This window comes from Hippoglossus stenolepis, chromosome 7 (genome assembly GCF_022539355.2).
Source record: "Hippoglossus stenolepis isolate QCI-W04-F060 chromosome 7, HSTE1.2, whole genome shotgun sequence".
In the NCBI taxonomy this organism is placed as follows: Eukaryota; Metazoa; Chordata; class Actinopteri; order Pleuronectiformes; family Pleuronectidae; genus Hippoglossus; species Hippoglossus stenolepis.
In genome coordinates this window covers 6,665,642-6,686,688 of record NC_061489.1, presented here as the reverse complement: position 1 = coordinate 6,686,688, position 21,047 = coordinate 6,665,642, and the positions used below count along the sequence as shown (strand labels likewise).

At 40.3% G+C, this 21,047-nt stretch overlaps 1 protein-coding gene across 2 annotated transcripts in view; it reads right to left on the bottom strand.

Annotated features, from left to right (window-relative positions):
* Nucleotides 1-3,187: 3,187 nt before the first annotated feature.
* il1rapl2 (interleukin 1 receptor accessory protein-like 2) overlaps nt 3,188-21,047 on the bottom strand; it is a 381,416-nt gene continuing 363,556 nt past the window's right edge. The window contains exons 10-19 of one of the 2 annotated variants that reach the window (XM_035160565.2): nt 16,838-16,978; nt 15,942-16,002; nt 15,101-15,210; nt 10,237-10,382; nt 9,973-10,050; nt 9,769-9,885; nt 6,807-6,929; nt 4,992-5,231; nt 4,802-4,832; nt 3,188-4,553 (exon numbers count right to left, since the gene is read on the bottom strand). In XM_035160565.2, the coding sequence (XP_035016456.2) occupies nt 4,465-4,553; nt 4,802-4,832; nt 4,992-5,231; nt 6,807-6,929; nt 9,769-9,885; nt 9,973-10,050; nt 10,237-10,382; nt 15,101-15,210; nt 15,942-16,002; nt 16,838-16,978 (1,136 nt within the window). In that variant the 3' untranslated portion in view covers nt 3,188-4,464. The remainder of the gene's footprint in view (nt 4,554-4,801; nt 4,833-4,991; nt 5,232-6,806; nt 6,930-9,768; nt 9,886-9,972; nt 10,051-10,236; nt 10,383-15,100; nt 15,211-15,941; nt 16,003-16,837; nt 16,979-21,047) is intronic. The other variant, XM_035160566.2, reaches the window with a different exon arrangement.

The window sequence follows — 21,047 nt, the reverse complement described above, 5'->3', positions numbered from 1 at the left end:
GGTTCCAGAGTGATGTCAAAGCTGACAGCTGCGGATGGAGACTCACAGACAAACAGCAGCGAATAATGAGGATGTGACTTATGGCCGTCTGACTGAACTGTGGTTTGTGGTGGAGTCTGTGAGACATACCAGCCATTGCCCGAGTCTCACAGAACACTGCTCTGCAAAAGTACAGCCGATCAGTTGTGCCAGATTTAGATATGAATGCAGGTGCAGGATATGCCGCACAGTCACCTGCTGATTGTGTATAATTGGGAGCAAAGTCCCACTGTGTGTTTTGACAGACAAACTTTTATGCAAAGTAAAAACATGCTGTTTGGCATTTTTATACTAACTTACCGTATTGAAAAAAGACACGTCAATCAATGGAGACTAAGAGCAGGATCCAGCTGTTTTGAAAGATTGTTCTTTCTTGAGGGGATTTTCTCATTGCTGCGTTTTCCTCTGTCCCATAAAGAGTGATATGACATTTTCTCATCATGCAATTGTTTATCTGTGACACCGCAGTGATGTTTCTTCTGAAAAGTGTCACACTGCGCTGATGGGGCAAAATGTGGTCACCATGAACTTTCCTGGTAAAAATGCTTGATGAGTAAATATATTATTGGAGAATCCACTGTTTCAGTTGCATGTGGTTATGTTGGTGACTCACTGACAGTTATGTTACATGGTATGAAACCTGCCTTGAGGGAACAAAATTCTCTCAGCAGATTAACATCACAAGCACAGAGATTGACCCTGTCAGCTTTAGTTTTCTCAGTCAGCAGTATTTGTTAATGCACCTGAAGTAGGGCAGCTTTAACAGACAGTATCTGTTATACATATACATATACAATAAATAGTCATAATCATAATTCATAAACATAGTCATAAGATCTGTCACCTGTGATGTGCTTCAACAATGAGTGCAACATTTGATCTGTGCAACGATTAGCCTTTCGTCCTCGTTTAGGACACTCAAAGATGTTCTGATTCATAAATTTACGATTGTCATGTTGAGGTGTATGAATATCGCTCATCCACAATGTGAATTTACTGTCGTATGAGGAACTGAAGGATGTCATGCTGCTGCAGTGGTCGGCACTGTCACCTGAGAACTTTAAGATCAGGGTTTGAAATCTGGCCCAGACTGGTTCTTCCTGTGTGTAGTTCATATGTTCTGCCTGTTTCAGCGTGGGTGTTTTCAGCTTTCTCTGGCTTCCTCCACATGACTCCCTCCCAGGTATGGCTCCGTCTCCCTGTGATATGCAGGCACAGCAACTTTCTTCTAAAAAAAAAGTTTGTGTGTAAAATGTCTACAGATGCAAACTTGGATGGGGCTGTCAGCACAACTGCACAAGCTCTTAAAAATCTGTGCCTGTTTTGAAACGACTACCTTTCAAAGTCTGAATAAATTCTGCTCACATCTTTCCTCGACCTCATGATGTTCCCATCCAGGTGGTTAGGGTTTTGACCACAATGTGCTGTGTGGGTTGAAATCTTTTGAAAACTAATAACAAAACAAAACAAAACTGTGGAAGTAATAAATTTAAATAGTTTGATACATTGATCTAATATGAGAAAGAGCAAGTTCAGCAACGAGATCTGGCTAGAGAACAGCAGCAGCTAAATATCATATACAGGCAAAGGAAAAGTTGGCTCTCAGATAAACAGACTGGAGACTGCAATTGAAACTGTAATTGTATCTCAATCCTTGTGAGCGTAATCGGGTTTGTACATGTGCAAAATGATCTGCAAATGTGAATTGAGATTTGTACACGTGTAGATAAATCCGCAAATGAATGTATAGATCTGTAAATATGGAGATTAAACTTGAAATGGGTACATAGATCTGTGGATTATGTAAACTCTGGAACAGTGAGGTGTTTATCCTTAATGTTCAAATTTTAAATGTCTCGTTTAAAGGTTCAGTGGCCACGTTATGATTTAAAAACAAAGGGCTCAGTTTAAGTTAACAGAAACATAGAGGTTGTTAGTCTGAGGTGATTTTATAATAATGAAGATATAATTATCAATATTAAATTTCATCCCTGTCAAGATACCCCATAAATCCCACACAGTGGACCTAATTACTTTCTGTTTACTGCAGCTCAACACCGCTCAAATCCTATTCAGCTCACTGTACCTGAGTTCAGCTTAGCTCTGATTAGCCCAGCAGAGTGTGAAACTGCTTTTATTGTGTAAGAGCCGCTGTTTGTTTCCCCTAAGTAGAACAGAAGGTTTAATGAAGCCATCAGTGCGACCAGCAGAGCTATAAACTAATCCAAATGACGGTAGGAAAGAGGAAGTGAGCAATTAGTGAGCACTAAATGTTAAAGAGACGGGAGGGGGGTATGAGGAGGACATGAAAACAGCTGGCCTAAAATCTGGCAAAATAAGAAATATAAGAAGAAGAGAAGGGTAGAGTGAAAGAGAAGAAAGAAGGCAGAACAGCTGACTGTGTCAGATGACAAGGCATTAAAATTGTATAAAACAACTCATATACTTTTTATTTGCTCTCAGTTAAATTATTTCAACCAATATATCCAATGAATACTCAAAGAAATCAGCAGAAATCAAAAGACAACCACTATACTGTATATTGCCATCGAATATAACAACTCAAAGAATTAATCAAATATCCAGAATTCATTGGTTCTAATAAGACAGTGACAGTACCTTTTTGTAAATTCCAAACATTATTCAGTTTGCTTAAATATTATGGTAATAAACTTGTATTTTTTAAAGCTCACAAGAAGAATGTGTTTTGCTTCAGCTCTGAGTCTGGCTTTTTATGCAGTTGTCATCTTGATTCCATCCATCCGTTCATCCATCAATGCATCCATCCATCCATCCATCCATTCACAAAAAGATGAAAAGAATTGAAGCAAAAGAGGCTCTGGGTCACACGCACACACTTAACGTGGGTGTTAACAAAATGTAGGGAACAAATCACTGTCATGTATGAGTCTATGCTTAAGTTATGGAAGCTGTACAGAGATTATTATAACAAACAAATATTAAAAACAGAGTCTGGTAAAAGTTCCCACCAACCTACTCAAAGGACAAAACTTTTAAATGAGACAAAACAAAATAAATATTAAAAGTGTTTTTAGAGGGACACCTCCTTTTTTCCCTTTATCAGTTATTATCATTACTCCATGGCCGGACAGAAAACAAATACCGTATCAACATAAGACGCTTATTCTTCTCCAATGATGACTGGGTCATCAACTCTTGTATCTATGTTTATTTGATTATTTTTTATCTAAATGGGTGGTCATGCAAATAGAAAAAGCCAAGTCCATAATGCTTTTAGCTCGGTGGTCAAAGTTGGTAGTTCATCTCTTCGATGCCTCTTGACAAAAGGACTAGTTGTTACAAGGTGGTTACAAGGTGATGAGCTGGCGGGTTTCTTCCTCCTTGTTCAAGAGGAACGCAGCCTTAATCAGCTTGGTTATGCAACTAGCTAGCTTCCAGTTTAGCTCACTGTGCTTTCTCAGTTAACCCCAGGTAAATCCAGCAAACTCTGAGAAACAAGTTTTAGCCATTGCTTTATGATCACTTTGCTGGAATGTCCTCCTGTCAACCATTTGAGGTTCTCAGAGCTAAACCAAGTTGGTAGCTAGCTCGCCAGCCAGTAAGGAGTTGTTTCAAGAGGTTGACTTGTTGTTTTAAGGTGGACTGGTATTCCAAAATCATTGCTTGAAATCGGCCTTGTTTCCTGACAAGCCACCTTATCAGAGGGTAGATCAATATTCGGAGACCTCAGTCGGTAGAAGATTGACTGGCATTCACGCTACGTTTTGCTCTTCAGTCAACTGGAGTTTAGCAGATGACAAACCAGCTGGTTTTTCACAGCTGGTGTGCAAGCAGACTGTGATCATGAGATATTTGGGCTCCGAGGTCCAGCGTGGCAGCTTGTTTGACAGACACAGTTCTATTGACTGTGGATTCATAGTCATCGTTTTAGTATCCTGGAACTTTTCATTGACTCTTCCAATTCATTATAAATACATGTCCGTATCTGTCTATAAACTGCGGTAAAATCCATTGGACCAGTCATGTAGTATAATATTATTCATTCCTTTTTATCAAATGGTCGTGGAAACACATCTTACAAACCAGTTTGTGTCAGTCTGTAACCAGTTGGTAGGTCCAAATCCAGTGTGCAATGTTTTTATAGGTTTTACAATCTGAATCCATCTGTTTGTGAGAAATCCCCAGCCATTGCACCCAACCACTGTGAATCTGAGCCTTTTGCAGTCTTTAAGAAGTCCTTCGTTCACAGCGCGGGATGAAATGGCCCAAACCGAGTTCGCAAGCAGTCCACACCCAGTCTCTCCTGACAGCAAGCCTGTACACAGTTCAAAAAAACCAATAAAATCCAGTCGAACAACCAGTCTGCCCAAGTCCAAAAGCCAGTGAAAAAGCAGTCTGTAAAGCAGTCTGTATCCAGTACCAGGTGAGCACATCTACCAGATGTCAGAGCTTAGTTCTCTGCTGGTGAGAGGTACGAAGGTGCTGTTCAGGTAGGGCTCGGGCTTTTTCCCAAGCGTACTGCTCTGAGGTACCTGGGAAACAAACCACACAACAGTGATCAACAGGAATCTGCCCAAAACCACAAGTCTTAGACAAAATACACGATTAAAGAAAAAGAAAAACATGCTGCATTCTATACTATATACAGTCATGCATGCATTGTATTTCACCATGCCTCATATATGACAAATAAACAGCTATATGGCAACTATTTCCCAGTCTGTTAGAATAAATAAACATTTGAGGTTTTCTTTCTACATTTTCTTTTATCCAAACAGACCTCTTGTTCCCCAGTGAGCTGCTCTGAACCCCTGGGGAGAAAAGAGGGGTTTCATTTTCAATGTGTTTCAACTCATCTGTACGTGCACACAAACAACAAAAAAGGCGTAACTGTGCAGATGTTGGATGCAAAAAACTACAAAGAACAACAAAAAACACAAAATAAAAGTAGCACTTTATTTTCTCCAAACCTGTCCATTCAGTAGTGTCATAGGGATGTTGCAATAGACGTGGCGCCCCCCGGGTCCCAGAGTGGAGAACTGCACGGTGGAGGGAGGTGGGAGAGGGGGTGACAGGGAGGACGGCTGTGGGGGAAGCTGGAACTCATAACTGCGACAGAAATGCCTCATTTGGGCTGATGTAGCTGTGTGACCCCCTCCAAGTGGCAAGGTCATCTGGTTGTAGTCCGGGATCTCTGTCGCCAAGGCAACCTGTGGTTAACAAAAAAAAATAAATTGGCTACAGGACAATGTTATTCCAAGAGGGAATTCAACTTTATTTTAGCTTTTACTGCTGTCATTCTGAAGGTTTTCAGACTTAACTGTGGAAGTCTCATTCATAGCGAATAAATGAAGCCCCTTTTCTTTTTAAGAAAGGGTCTGAAGAAAGAGAAAACTCATCTTTGGTTTCGGACTTATAAAATTAAATAAAGGCCATGCAGCAGGCTCAGCCGCAGTGTGAGCTGTGGTCTGATGGGGCTAGAACGTGGTCCCACCGGTGCATTGCATGTGCAGCCACCCCTCTCTCATACTTACACCAACACTTACTTATGGACAGAGGCCCTTTACTGGTCCAGTCTATGTCACATGTTGTTGGACCAAAGCACTTTTAAGAACTATTGTTTGCAATGAATTTTTAATGACATGCCACCCGCCTGCAGAAACTCCATTATAAAGGGATAAATAGTAAAGCACGTGTAGGTTGTGTTAGTAGGTATGGGGGGGTTTCCTGTCACATTTTGTTGCGTGCATCAACTATATGCTTAACTGGCATATATAAGTGAAACTAATTATTTATTAACAATAAACAATTGACTTCCCACTTTGGAGAAGACAGTACAGTTCGAACAGTATTTATCTAGTTTAACGATTTCTAGATAAACATTTGAGCCCGACACACTAGGTTGAAATCTTTCCACAGCAATTCATTGGCCATCTTTTTTCAAGGCCTTTGCAGACTACACACATTTTTTCATGCGATTATAATGGACATCGATGACACTTTTGGAAGCTGAATTTAGACAATACAAGCTTTGACTTTTTGTTCGCGATATTGCAGCTTTTCATTTTTCAGACCAAGGTCGATTTTTCCATGGTTTTGCTTCTGACATCTAACCAATCAGTTGTTTGCAGGAGTTGTTAAAACTGTCCTGAAATACATCCTGATGTGGCTGTGGTACAGTTTAAGTTCCTAAACCATGAAACTCACCAAAAATGTTGTCATTCTAGTTCTGATTGAGTGAAAGGACAGGATCATCATCGCTTCATGTTGACTCCATCTTTCTTTACCTGAGGCGGGTTTTTTTTATTCGTATAATTCATTCGCTCAATTGTATCATGCTTAATGTGAGTAGTCAGGCGCGTCAGAATTTTGCTCTGAATTATTTGCAATTTCGTGCTTATGTTGATGTGCAAACTCTTTTCATCTTATCTTTTTCAATGAATTCAATTCAACTACAGTAGTCTGGTTTGATCATTAATCACAGGTATAGGCCTTTAGCCAATCACACCACTGCTGCCCAACAGGAAGCATGTTAAAAACAAACATTAGAAATGTCATGTTCTTCAATTTCATATGGCATACAGTATTTACTGTTTAAGTAGTAGAATCTTAATAAAATGATCCATAAAATCCAGCATCTGTCTGTGTGATTTTGCCATTTGTTTTTACATGTTAAGGTGGAGAGGTAGGAAACAAATATTGCCCATCATCACTAGCTGAAATCACTGGTTTCAGAAACATGCAGCCTATAAACCTTGACAGTAGTTTGAGGTGAAACAGCCGACCTGATGATGTCCGTGGCGACTTTCATTAGGGGGCACCAGGGAGGCGGAGGTGGTTGTCATGGCAATCGTGGAGACAGTGGTCTGTAGGTCACCGAAGAGGCCCTGTTCACCAGCGTCCATCACCTGTTAGGAAGCACAATTAAATTGTGTTGGTTGACATGATCCTTAATTAAACAAATATAGACACCCTTAATAGAGTATCTCATACAGTATTCTACAGCTGCAGATACTACAAGAGCAACAGATTTCCCACATGTCTCCTGGCAAACCTCATGTCAGAGATGATAAAACCTCAGGTGCTGATTAAAGCAAGTGTTTTAGAACATTTAAAAAAGGTAAAAAACATATTCATAGTTTGTGTCATTTTCTCTGAACCATTCTGCTAAACTTTACTTGGTTGAGTTTATGTATTTGGTCACCCCTGACACGGTCCATTATTCAAACAAGACAGGTAAACAAAGGTCCAAAGGGATTCAGGCAGTCTATAAAATGCCATCTGCCAAGGTCTGTGGTGGTGAGGGGTCAAAACACACTGATACACAATGATAACACAACGCAACACAATGATAGCCATTCATTGACTGATGCTGAGCATGATGGATCTCCTGAATTCTTCCCTGCTCTTGTGCAATTTCTTAGGGAGTTAGGAAGTGTGTTCCTTGGCCCATAAACTGAAGAGGCACTTCACCTCTTCTTTTCTTCGATGTGGTTTGTCAGACTTTCCATGCATGAACAAGTGCAGACTATCATATGTCAGTGTCTGTCCACTTAAACTCACACGGACCGGGATATCAGGGTTGTTTCATGTCGGTGTTTTTTGACATTGTTTAAGTTTGAAAAGCATTTTTTCCATAAACAAACCGAAATAATAGAGTTGATGCTCCAAAGTTTAAAGTTAGGGTTGGTAACCCAGATAGCAGGCCACACTTTGAAAATATAAAACTGTTAAAGGAAAAAAATGTTTTAGAAACAAATTACCAACCCGACCTTTAACTGTGCTGTGCTATACATAAATAACAAAAACATGCAGCGATTGTAAAACAGAAAAAAAAAGGTAAATAGCAAGCTAAGAGAGAACTGGTGAGAAAACCTAAATACTTTTGCACTTTTAACGTGTACTCTCATTATCACTGTCCCAGTTCTACAACATCTATTGTTACAGCACTACAGGACATAAAGGTTCCATCCTCTTCACGGCTCACTCTGTAGTGGCGTCTTCATGATTTCTCTCCAGTACCGAGTAGCAGGTGAACATCTCTTTGCTAATCAGGCCATATACCACCTAAGGTGATAACACATGGTAAAAACGGACATGTTTTTTTCTGTTATGATTCCAATTTTAATATATTAGCTCATTGGGCATTTCAAAGGCCATCTGTTTGTGAATGTGTGCACAAGGGAGCGTAAGTAAATATGCTAAATCCACAGTGTTTTTCCCGAGCTCCTGGCCATGCCATATGTAGAATGTATAAATTATACATATGGTCTGTGAGTAGCAGGTAGAGCAGTGGTTCTTAACCTTATTGGAGGTACTGAACCCTGCAAGCTTCATCAGTGCATTCACCGAAACCTTCGTAATTGGAAAAATAAAATATGATTTCTTCAAAACATAGGTATATATTTTATGAGTGCACAAAATGAAACATGCATCAGTTGCACACAAACTCACTGTGTTCAAAGAACACAACCAACAAAACATGAATTTCACACAAAAACATAACTCAATGAATATTTACTGCAAATCAATGTGACTTTTGCTGTTGCCTTTCAGATGGGTACAAAGCCGAGAACAGGCAGAGTAGCCTTTTCATCGAATCTGGCTCTCTTCACCTTGAATTCAGCGAGCGTTGTGTTCTTGTATTTCCCATCTCCATGCAGCTTTAGGAAGTGTTCCTTTAGTTTTGCCGGTACTAGAATTGCTCAACTTGGCATTGCAAATCATGCATTGAGGACACTGACTCCCATCACGTTCCTTTATACATGTGAATCCATATTGTACGTATTCGTCCAACCACTTTCTTTTTTTGCTCGACATAGTTAGTATGAAGGGATTGAAAGATTAAAAGAAAATCACAAATGACGTACAATCACAACAGCCACAAGTCGACTACTGAGCGCACCAAGTTCCTGATCACGCAATGTGGCGTGATCAGCTGCAGCCAATGATGGCCAAGCGGAGCGTGACGTCACGAATAATACGAGTGGGCTGAATTTATCTAACACGGCGAAGAAAAATTGTGTGTTGCCAATTTTTTGACGGCCGACAAAAACGGCCCGACATTGCTAGTGCGAACCGGGCTATACTGTGTGTGTCTTGACCCCTGCCGAACCCCAGAGAGTGACTCAACGAACCCCTGGGGTTCGATCGGACCCAGCTTAAGAACCACTGAGGTTGAGGGTTCCACTACATGGACACATTCATGTGTTTTCAAAGCTATTTTATTCTTACAGTCACAGTTGGCTTTAGAGAAGAATAAAAATGCCCCCTGTCCATTTCTGCTGTAGTGTTTCTTTTGGTTGCTTATGCAAACTTTTGTGGTTTTGCTCAAACAAACAGTGCCATTGTGTACATCCATCCATTCATCCATCTACTACCTATGCAGGGTCATGGGAGGAGCTGGAGCCAATCCCAGTTTAAATTGGGCGAGAGGTGTGGTACACCCTGGACAGGTTGCCAGGGTAACACAAGGCCAACATACAGAAACAAAGAAGCATTCACACTCACATTCCCACCTATGGTCAATTTAGAGTCTCCAATTAATCTAACCCCATTCTGCATATATAGAAAACCCACACAGACACAGGGAGAACATCCAAACTCCACACCATAAAGACCATACACGATTTTTTTGCTGTGAGGCGCACCGCACCCCTGTTCTGCCCCCACTGTGTACATAATACATGAAAATACAAAACAAGGAATCTGAATTGACTTTAGCCTTTTGGTAACAGCAGTAAATACCTGGCGTCTGGATAAAGTCTCTCTGCGTTTGGCAGGCATTTCGTAGACCACCTGTTTCCAAAACTTAGAGGAGAGCTCATTGCTTTTAGGACCCCTCCACTTGATGATGGACAAAACCTGAAGAATAAAGAAGAAGAAGAGAGGTGAGGAGATTTTTTTTCCCACTGGTGTTTAATGACACCCTCGACTTCCCTCTCTCTGTACCTTGATGGTATGTTTAAGTGCTTCAACCTCTTGGTAGTTGATGACATTCTTCAGGTCGGCACACTCTATCATGATCACCTGCACACACACAAGCACAGATGTGGAGGTGTTTGAGAAGTTTGGGTATATGACCATGTCCGAGCAGAACAACGCCTCACACTGTTCTCATTGTTCAAGGTATGTCAAAACCTCCTTGAATTGTGTGTGTAATTAAATCACACTTCGTCTTTCGGATTGATTTTCTGTTTACTTTGTTATCCACACCTTGATCTCCCCGGTAACCAGCATAGAGTGGAGGCGTGTCTCTATCTGGAAGATACTCCACCCTCTTTTGGCGACAAACTCTGGAGTCAAAACGATGATGAGGCGTCTGCTCTGCTCCACGCTGCGAGCCAGGTCCTCAATGTAGGCTGGGGGAAAGAGATATAGAGACAAAGAGGAAGGGATGGAGTGAAAAGAGAGAAGAATTGTTATTTAGAATGAAGTAAAGAACGAGACATTAACTAAGTCAGTTGTGAGCGGCCACTGAGTCTTGCACCACGCACGCAGGACGCTCTCATATGGACAGTCCACTGGCCCAAAATGTCCTGCATTGAATATCCCTGTCCTTACAAATTTACTAGGGTGAACCAATGGAAGACATGGACAAAGTCTATGTACTATGAACAGCACAGAAACATAACTTTAAAGCAAACAAAAACAAGCTGTTAAGTTGGCACGTCCTTGTATCCCTTACACTGGGTTTATATAGCTTATATAAACTAGAACTGCCCTCAGTAGAGTTCATACCCTCACCAAGGCCCAACAGTCCCCTAATGAAACCACGTTTAAATTCACTAGATCCAGATTTTTATTTGGATCCGCACCAAAGTGAACACAGTCATAAATATCAAGATCCATGAATGAATCTTTGAGAAATCAAGGAAAATCTGGAGCCACTCCAGAGTTTAGTTCTTTCCTGATCCATACTTCACCATATTCCTTTGTAATCTGTCCTGTGGTTATGTGTACTCATGCTAACTAACAGTCAGACAGACAGACAGACAGACAGACAGACAGACAAACAAACACTGACGAAAACATAACCACCATTGGTGAAAGCTAACAAAACAATTCTGTTTTACTACTCCAAAGAGCCTTAAATGAATCGTTTTAAACAAATAGTCACTCAATGAGTTCTTAGAGAAACAAGATGTATGTTTCTTCGTTTACACAAAAAAACACTGAAAACATTCACAAATATGTTGGTGGCCTACCAGCCCGACGCCAGGGGAAGATTCTGTACATAGACAATCTATTTCTTCTGCAGCTCCACAATGTTTCAGTGTAATTTGACATTGTTTGGGACATTTTATATGTTGTTACAAAACTGAAGGAAGTTGTAAAGATCAGTGATTAAACATAGTGGCAGTAATTTGATTTATGAGCCACAACTGAACGCGGGTCACTAATTAATTCACAGATAATTAACTACTACTCACAAAACAAGGTCATAACATGACATGAGATAAAACATTTAATAACAAAATGACATTAAATGACAGGAGGAAGCATTTTATACGCTAATGTTAAAATCCTATTTTATCTATCCTGATCTTATATATGGCCAGAAGTTAATCATTAAAACTTGAGATAAAAAACCTTGAGGACAAAATATGTTGGCTGTCTTGCTCTGTAATTGTTAGATATAAATATAAGTTTGAAATAAAACTGTTCCAACAAGAATCTACGGAAAATGAACGTGCCATTATTTTGTTTTATTTTCATCATATAATCTTACTAAGATCTTGAGAAAAAAATGTGCATTAGAGAGATGATGGTCATTGTTTAAACTTTGTGGAGTGTGTCTTACGCATGGAGCCAGAGCCAGACTGTGGTAAACCTAGCTTAGCATCGGAGCTAAATTGTCCTAACGAAGATGTAAAACTGTTTATAGAGGGAGTTATGTTTCTTGCTGAACAATAGATTGGGTGCAGTGGACTGTATAGCATCCTGAAGTGTTAGCACACAGTTGCCTGGTTTGTTACATCTTGTAAATAAGACAAACTTAGTGTTGTTGCTGTATATTAATGTATTTGTGACTTAAATATGACAAATGAATATGAAAGACAGAAAAAAGTGATTTTGGGTAAAAGCTAAAACAGCTTCAAAAAGAAAAGGCAGGAATAAGTGGAATATAATTTGACATTAGCATACATATAAATCTCCGAATATAGTATCTGCCTGATTCCTGATGGCCGCATCCTTCAAGTCATTCTGTCCATAAATGACAGGGGAGATTGACAGGAGTGTGTGGAAGTGTGACAGAAATGCTTGTGCAAGAGTTTTGGCTCTGACACAGCACAGCGAAGTCACTCTTTAAACGGGGGGACCATGCAGCGTTGTGCTGATACACCAACTTTAGCTTTCACCGTGAACTCAAGGAGGGCAGGTGATGAGATGCGAAAAGTGAGGGGATCTGAGGTGGAGCTACTTTATGTGTCAATACAAATATGTGTCAATACGGAGCCAAAAGAGTTCACTGCACTGCTCGCAGAATGTTCCTGCTGATCCTCGCTGTGGTGCTGGCGCTTCATTTCAAGCCTGGTGCAAGTTGTCCCTTTTCCATTTAATTATTTGTGACATGCTGGATGTTTTCTGCCCCGTGCATAGCTGAAAATGCTCATTATTTCTTAAATTTGGATTTACTGAAAATCTCTGTGTGTTCTGTGAACAACCGATTGCCTCCCTGTGTATGTCTCTCTCTGCCGCCTTCACCAACTCTTCACTTGCTAACTAAATTAATGACAGGGAGTCTCCGACAACAAATTGCAATTTCACGCTCAATCTGAGAGGCACAAATAGTCCAAAACATCCCCACATTCAGTCCCAGTCTTATTCTTGCTTTCTTTGTCTCACTGCATCTTCGCCCTCTCTCCCTCCTGTCCCTTCCTCCTCCCGGTCTTCATTTTTTTAAGGACCATGTAAATTAATTAATATAAAACAACAAAAACCAGTGATCTTGTCACCCGCCTCTTTCTCTTCCTGTTGTTTTTTTCTCGCCCTCTCGTTCATTCCGGCAGGCTAATGGAGTGGATAATTGAATGGTGTATTTTAGGGTCGCATCACCATGTTGCTCTGTCAATGGCTTTGGTGAGCAATGAAGAGGCACCTCGCTGAGTCTGTTCTCCACACGTAACCTTTAGTTCACACGCAGCACAGACTAAGTATGTGTGTGTGTGTGTGTGTGTGTGTGTGTGTGTGTGTGTGTGTGTGTGTGTGTGTGTTGGTATGCACAGTGGACATTTGCATTTACAGAGGTTTTTGGGGCACTTGGATGAAGCCTCAATTTCGGAAGACATGTGACTTTACCATCTTCTCTCAGCATGCAGCGTGTGTGTGTGTTTAAAGAAGGCATCATTCTGGCTGAGGGCAGACGATAGAGCGTGTGCTGATTCATTATGAACCTTATTTAAGTCAATTTATTTATGTATTTTAGGGGGAAATGTTAAATAATGCAGAAAACACACATTAGTTTCTTGCTTTCTAGCCACATTATAAAACTACATATGTAGTTACAACATTATTCTCCTGACGTTTTTAGGACAAGATGAAAAACATTTTGTCAACAAAATGGTAATGCACAGTGGATAATGGCTCAATATTTTATTTCTTGCATTAGTTTTATAGGTAACCTGGGACCTCACAGACTATTGATATGTTTTCCATGGTTTTCTTTAAAGCAGGTATATTAACATATTATTACAAATTCAGAGAATAACATGGGATGCATTTGTAACCAATATGATATCAACAAATGGTGGACATACACTGTGAGTAAATTCCAGATGAAAAATATTGTTGATATCTTATATGCTAATGAACCCGCTCAGATCTGTACCATACTCTTCTTCAGAATATCCAACACTACACTGACTGGAGTCATTAGGAATCGATTGTGTTTGGTAAACAAAAAGCTGAAGTCATGTGATCACGTCCACGCCACGGCCTCTGGTCCATTGGAAGGCTTCTGACACTCAGTCTCTCATTCAGGATCTCTTTTGTCTGGTCTTTGTGAAAATAAAAAAACAACAAAAAAGCTTCTTCCTGTGGTTTGAATTCCATATCCTTAAACAAATGGCCAACAACTGCAACAGTTGTTATCAGAAGCTTTTGCAATTTAAGAAATCAAACAAATATACTACTGCTAACTACGAGCAGGGCAAACATATAGTTTGTCGGCTTGGTTTTGTCAATATTCATGCAACTCACTGTCTCTTTCTAAAGTTGTTTTTTCAATTTTCTATTAGTAATCTGTGAAGTCTACTGACTTCTACACTGTTCAGTCATCTCTGTCCTTTCCCTTCGACTCCTCTGCTGCCGAGCTGTGACATATAGCTCATGAATGTCTGAGGCTTTTTTGGAAATGGGGTTTTGTCAAAGGCAATAATAGTATATCATTTACTCAACCATACTTGAAACAAACCACACAACATGATGTTGAGAAAGACTCTTAGCTCAGTTACAAATGAGATTTTGATTGAGGATGTGCAGTGGGTTTTAGGAGGTTCTCTGATAATTGTCTGTGGGTGAGTCTCTATGATGAAATGTCACAGTTAAAATCCAATAAAATATTATTGCAACTTGCAAGATTCCCCCCCCCCTCAGTTTCGACGATGCCATTTTACTTTATTTTAAAACATAAACTGACAGATGGATGCTGTGTGCCTGCATGGGGGCATTGATGATTATCAAAGTGAAGGGTTGACTTGAGCTATGTTGAGCAAAAAAAAATCAAATGTGTCGTGAGAATGTGCAATAGTGAGAAAATGGATGTAAGGCACAGCAACATTGTTGTGTTGTGTATCAGTGTGTGTTTGTGGTTCGAGTGCACATGTTACAGCTGAGAACAGACACAAATGTGTGTCTGTTTGTGAGTGTGTTATGATGAAGACCCACATTCATTCTTATTTCTTCTGACAGAGTGATGAATTCTGGGTATTGGGAGCTACAGCGGCCCATAGAGAGAGGAGTGTAAAGTGAGTGTGTGTGTGTGTGTGTGTGTGTGTGTGTGTGTGTGTGTGTGTGTGTGTGTGTGTGTGTGTGTGCTTGTGGGGGCAGGTAGATGGATGTATAGATGGATACTTACTACTGCTGGGTATTAGATCTCTGTCTGGTATAAACAGCTTGTAGCCATAATGTTTCTCCAAAACATCTGGCAGGATCTCCAAAGCAAACGTTTCCTCATCGCTGCTCGTCCTGTCAGAGACAGAGACAATGACAAATATGGCTCCAGATTCACATTCCAATGCAAAAACATCACTTATTCACTGGTGTTAATGCATCGAATGGGTTCAATATGAATGGATGCATATGATTGCATATGGCAGTGATCAGGCTCATAGGGGGTTAGCAGATCACAGATACAAGTGGGAGCCTAATCGTACAAGCCTTTAAAAACAAGCAGTAAAATTGTAAAATCAATTCTACCACTCACAGGTGAAGGGCAGTAAGGATTGGTGTAATGTGGTAATTTCTCTAAGAACATTTTAAAAGCCCGGCAGCAGCAAGTGCAAGCACAATGCAATTATTTGACGCTAGGATATGTAATTAGTTGCGGTTAAAACTAGTCCACACAGATCAAAAAAAGATATATCAGACAGATGTCTAAGTTTTGATTCTGATCCAATTCCTACTCCATAGTCTCTTATCACACACACACACACAGCTCTGCACACGATGCACAGACATGAGACTGTGGTATCAGTCTTCTCATTTCACTCTAAGAGAGAAAGCCCTTCTCACAGTAAAATCTATACTAACATATTAATATTGGAATCAGCTGGTCAGGTAAAGAGCAGCATGTGTAAATGTCCAGCACATGATCAAGTCCTTCTTTTGTGCTGCAGTCACTGACAGGTGGTGAGCCAGAATGAAAAAACACCAACAACTTAGCTTTAGAGGTTCACGTGTGCACTGAGGTAACTCACCTGCCCAGAGAGTCCAGGTCCACTTTAGTGTAGGACAGGTAGCCATCGTACTCCTTATTATCTGTGAAGAGAGGCAGCAGGAGAACAACACATTATTCTTTCTTTGAAAATCACTTTAACTCGTGAAGCGCCTGCATCACATCACCGGTTATATCTACATCTCGGAAATATCTTTTTGTCTGATCATCTCTAAAGCCCACTCATATCTTTGACCTCGCCAACAGCTGAGAGAAACATGGAATCGCTGGGCTCGAAACACAGAGCACATGTTATCTTTGTTACAACTATACATTTAAAAATGCACTTTTTCCTCACATGTAATGATTCTAATGTTACGTGTGTAGTATGTTAGACATATGTTCCTAATAGTGCTGTAAGCCGTTTCTTGACTTGCTCAATGTGGACACTTGATCATTTCAACATCTTGTCTGCAGCACATGGAGCTTGGAAACCCCCTGCAGAGGAATCAGACTGACTTAGAACTTTGAGTGAAAATCAATACTTTGAATCAATACAACCTCACGTCTGTGTAATTTTCTCTCTGCGATTGTTTTATGTAGCCATGATTCATCTGCTCCTATTGATTTGTTAATTTTACTTTTCAAAGGGGGCTATACAAATAAAGCTCATCATTATTTTGTCAATGGATACAAGAATAATCACCCAATCAACTGAAAAAAAAACTAATGCTGATTTACCTCGGTGCTTTTTTCCCATCAGTAGCTCCCTTTGACACCAGCGTGTCTAAATTAAGGGTAATCGTTGTTGTGTTTATCAACTTGATTCTATAATAACTTCACAATGACTTTTCACTCATTTCTCTGTTCAGTCAAAGTCACACACACTCGTCGAGTGTGAGCGTTGTGTGCTGCAGTGAGACACGGAACAAGTCTTACCATCCTCAGCTTCATCACTGCCAAAGTGTCTCCTGTAGCAGAGCATGATCTCCAGGTTGTAACACTTATAAAGCGCAGTCAGGACCCCGAGCAGCAGCAATATGACCCCGAGACCACCAGCCAACTCCAGACGATACATATCTACAGTCCAGTCAGAGAGAAACAGTGAGGGGAGGAGAAGAAGAAGAAAAATCTAAATCTGAAAATCTGAAAATCTGAAAATCTGAACATCTGAACATCTGAAAATCTGAAAAAAAAGTATGACGCTGAAATCTGAAATTTGTTTAAGGAGTGAATTGGGCTTGGGCCTTAGTGTGAGTAACTGATTTAGAACATTTTATATTTGGATGATTCATTCAAAGCCAACTGAGTTTGGTATCTGCACACACACACACACACACACACACACACACACACACACACACACAGGGCAGACATATGAGATGCGTTAACATAACTTCAGGGAAACCACAAATCCCGCTGGATGTCAAGAGGTGACTGAATAAGAGCTTAATTATTATTCTGTGTTTATTCATGTGCTCATAGGGTGTCTTAAATTACCATGCAGCTCTGTTTCTGCTGCAAATAAAATAGCAAAAAGCTTTGCAAACTTTCAGGGATAGTTCACAGAAAAAAGGAAAATTCACTCAGTACCCACTCACCACTATGCCGATGGAGGTGTGGGTGAACTTTTTACGTTCACAAAACACTTTAGGAGTTTCAGGGGTAAACAGTGTTTCAGCCAAGGCAACCACGTCTCCAAACGTAAAAAAATAAAACAGAAAAATACATATCAAGCATCCATACTGTTTGTGTGGTGTCATCCAAGTGTCCGCAAGCCCCGACATTCATACTCGACTCAAAACGAGATAATTTAAACCGTGTTTTAAGCCCAAAAGTCCACTACCGGAAGTAGCGAAGCTAGCGGGCGTAGCGTACCCCGCGCATGCCCTTGGGTGAGAGTGTGCGGTTTTCCAGTGCATCCGTGAGAAGGTGAATGTGCCTTCAAGGAGGATATCAGAGGACATTTAAGCTTAGAGGCATAATGTGTTGTTTCCTCTTTCTTACTGTGTGGCCTTGCTTTGACAGGAGAGGCAGCAATGAGACTTTCTAGCTGCACTCAAAAGCCACACAAACATTTGTCCTCTATTGGGAGAAAAACGCTAAGGCTTAGCCAAGGCTAACGTGCATTGTGTATGGAAGAAACTCTGTCACAGCCAATAAAGAGCAGTGCATATAGCTGCTTTCCTTCACTATTCAATGGAGGTGAGCGGATGTCCAAGGACACAGTACACAGTCATGGTTTCAAACTATGCCACTGACCGACAGGTTGCTAAGATGTGCTGCAGTGAAGAGGAGTCTGCACGAAAGTAAACATTGATGTAAACCACACTTTACAAGTTTACTTTACATGTTTTATGAAGAAGGAAATATGTGTTTACTGGAGCTCAAAGCCACACAAACTGCATTTTGGTGATTGACACTGAAGATAAACAGAAGTTCAGTTTATTTATAAGAACTGACAGAAACCCATAGAGCACTTGTGCAGCATTCTACAAAACTGTGAAAGTTGGCAAAATACTTCCTGTGTTTGGCCAACTTACAAACCTGAGTGAGAGAGAGACAGATGACCTCAAAGCAGCATGTTAGACACACACACACCCACACCATGCATGCACGTATGTGCGCTCTCTCACACACACAAACACGCACACACACACACACACACACACACACACACACACACACACACACACACAATCTCACACTATGAGGGACTGATTGTGCTATCATAGGCAATATGAGTGTATGGGAGATTAATGGAACATGGCTAGTGAATGACACCATGGGAAATATGATCTATCACTATCTCCCCCTGTCACACATGCACGCACGCACACATGCACACACGCACACTGCAGCATACATGATGCACCAAAGCGTCAGGGTACGAGCACACAAACACCATTTCTGTCTGTTGTGTGTGTGCGCGCGCGCGTACATTTCTTTCTATAGTTATGAGAGCCAATTTTGCTACATAAATGCAGTTAGAAACGTGCTTTAACCTTAACCATTACGACTTCTTACCTCACCCTATCCTAACCTAAACCTAACCTTAGAACATCTCTTCATTTACCCAGTGGACACTTGCTTTTTGTCCCTATGTGGAAGACAAGTCCCCACAACATGAGTAATACCTGGACAACACACCCACATAGAATACAATATGCAAAGTGCTGAGGAACATAACCATAATTTAAGTGTTTTAATTGTATACACAATGCTGTGAAATTGCTTTTAACACAACATTATTATCATTTTAGTGCATGATTTGGCCTTTTATCCTAAGAATTGATTTCCCACTGTGTTCCCACTGACCTGAGGTCAGACACTACAGAAGCAGTGTGTCATCATGACTGAGAAGCAGCAGTCAGCAGCTCTGTGTTTCCACCTGAGAGCACGGCCTCACCTCACCACCTGGTCTGAACCGTCAGATGCAATCATACAAGTGGCCGAGAATACTAGCTCCCATTAACATCTTATATCTCACAAATAATATGCACCTCACTTCACTTCAATCTGTAAAGATTCATACCAACAGTCAAGTGATGTTACAATGCAACAACATATTTTATAAATTGGTCATATGTATATATGTTGTGTTAATGTATTTAATTATAATATATTTTCTATAGGTTCTGTATAGTATAGTGGAAAAAGGTTCAAAATGTCAAACTTGAATTATTATTAAATAACCCAAATGGGGTTTTGATCCACATTCAAAGGTGCACAATAAGCAGCACCAACATTAAACTTCATGGTAAGACTATCAAAATAAAAGCTGAGCTGTAGTCATCTGTATCTACTGCCTACATTGTAGATGCATGTTTTTTGTATATGTATTTGTATCTTGGTGTGTGCATCAGCCTGATTTTTTGTGTATATCATTTAATAGATTTGCATCTCACTGATGAATTGAAATTTTAAATGTTGCTGTTTCCTTTTCTGTTTGAAGTATAAAAAGTACTTTGTGAGACACAATTTTAAAGAAAAAAACAAAAAAATCTTTGAAATGAACCCCCGCAATGCTTGCATGTTTTTTTGAATCATCACAGTACACAGGTATAATCTAACTGACGTTACCACATTTCACCAGTAGACGTCTCTCCAACTCTACTCTCAAGCTAAACCACTTACACACAGATGCACTGACAGCACATAGTGGAAAGAGGAGGGACAGCGACAGAGCTAGGGGGAGGGGGAGGGGGAGTACGGGTGAGATGGAGCTGCGTCTGAGAGAAATACTGAAATGTAACTAAATATTTGCTCGACAGAGAATGAAACTTCATTACTTTCATTAGTAATGAGACACATTGAGAAACCTCCGCTCCTCTCTCCATCTCCTTGCCTCCATCCATCCGTTTCTCCCCCCGTGTGTTCCTCTCCTTCTCTTTTTCTTTTCTGCCCCTCTCTCACCACTCCCCCCCTTCATCTATCTCCCTCACATATTTCCCTTCAGTACTGTTTCACTTGCTGCCATCTCCTGCTATCAGTGCACAGTATAGTGGGTGCAGAATTTGAATGTTGAATTTTAAGTATGTTTAGATGTGAATGGTGATGGTAGTGATATCTCAGAAATTTAATTGCAGACCAAAAACTTTTCTCCCTGTCAAACTCTTTCTCTTTCTTCACAACCAATGTAATGTGCCTGTTGAAGATTCACAGGTTTTACTTTTTCTCCGTCTTTTAGTTTTTAATTTCATTCTTATTTCTGTATTAGGAGAGTAATTAACATGTGCTGCCAAAGCACCGTGTCAAAGTTACCTTAACTATGGGGTCAAAATAGATTTTCTCCCAATGTTCCATCTGTCTCATCAATCTCCATGGGATGCTGACAATGCTTGAGGATGCAATTCCTCTAATGGCCACTAGAAGCTGCCATTATTGTAAGTCCTCGTCCCATCACTGTTAAAATGTCACTCAACTGAGTAAGACTTAATCAAGTCATTAATTCAGCTCATAAATGATCAAGTTCACTCAACTTGAGGAACCAAGTTCAGTAAATGTAATTGTCCTAAATGAAACACAACCGGTGTTGTTTCTATGATTTCTGTGATAATGTTTTACAGTGTTCTCTTCTTGTTAATAAATGTTTATTTGACTTTTTATTAAGTGACTCTTCGGGGTAATTTTTACATTGTATTGTGAA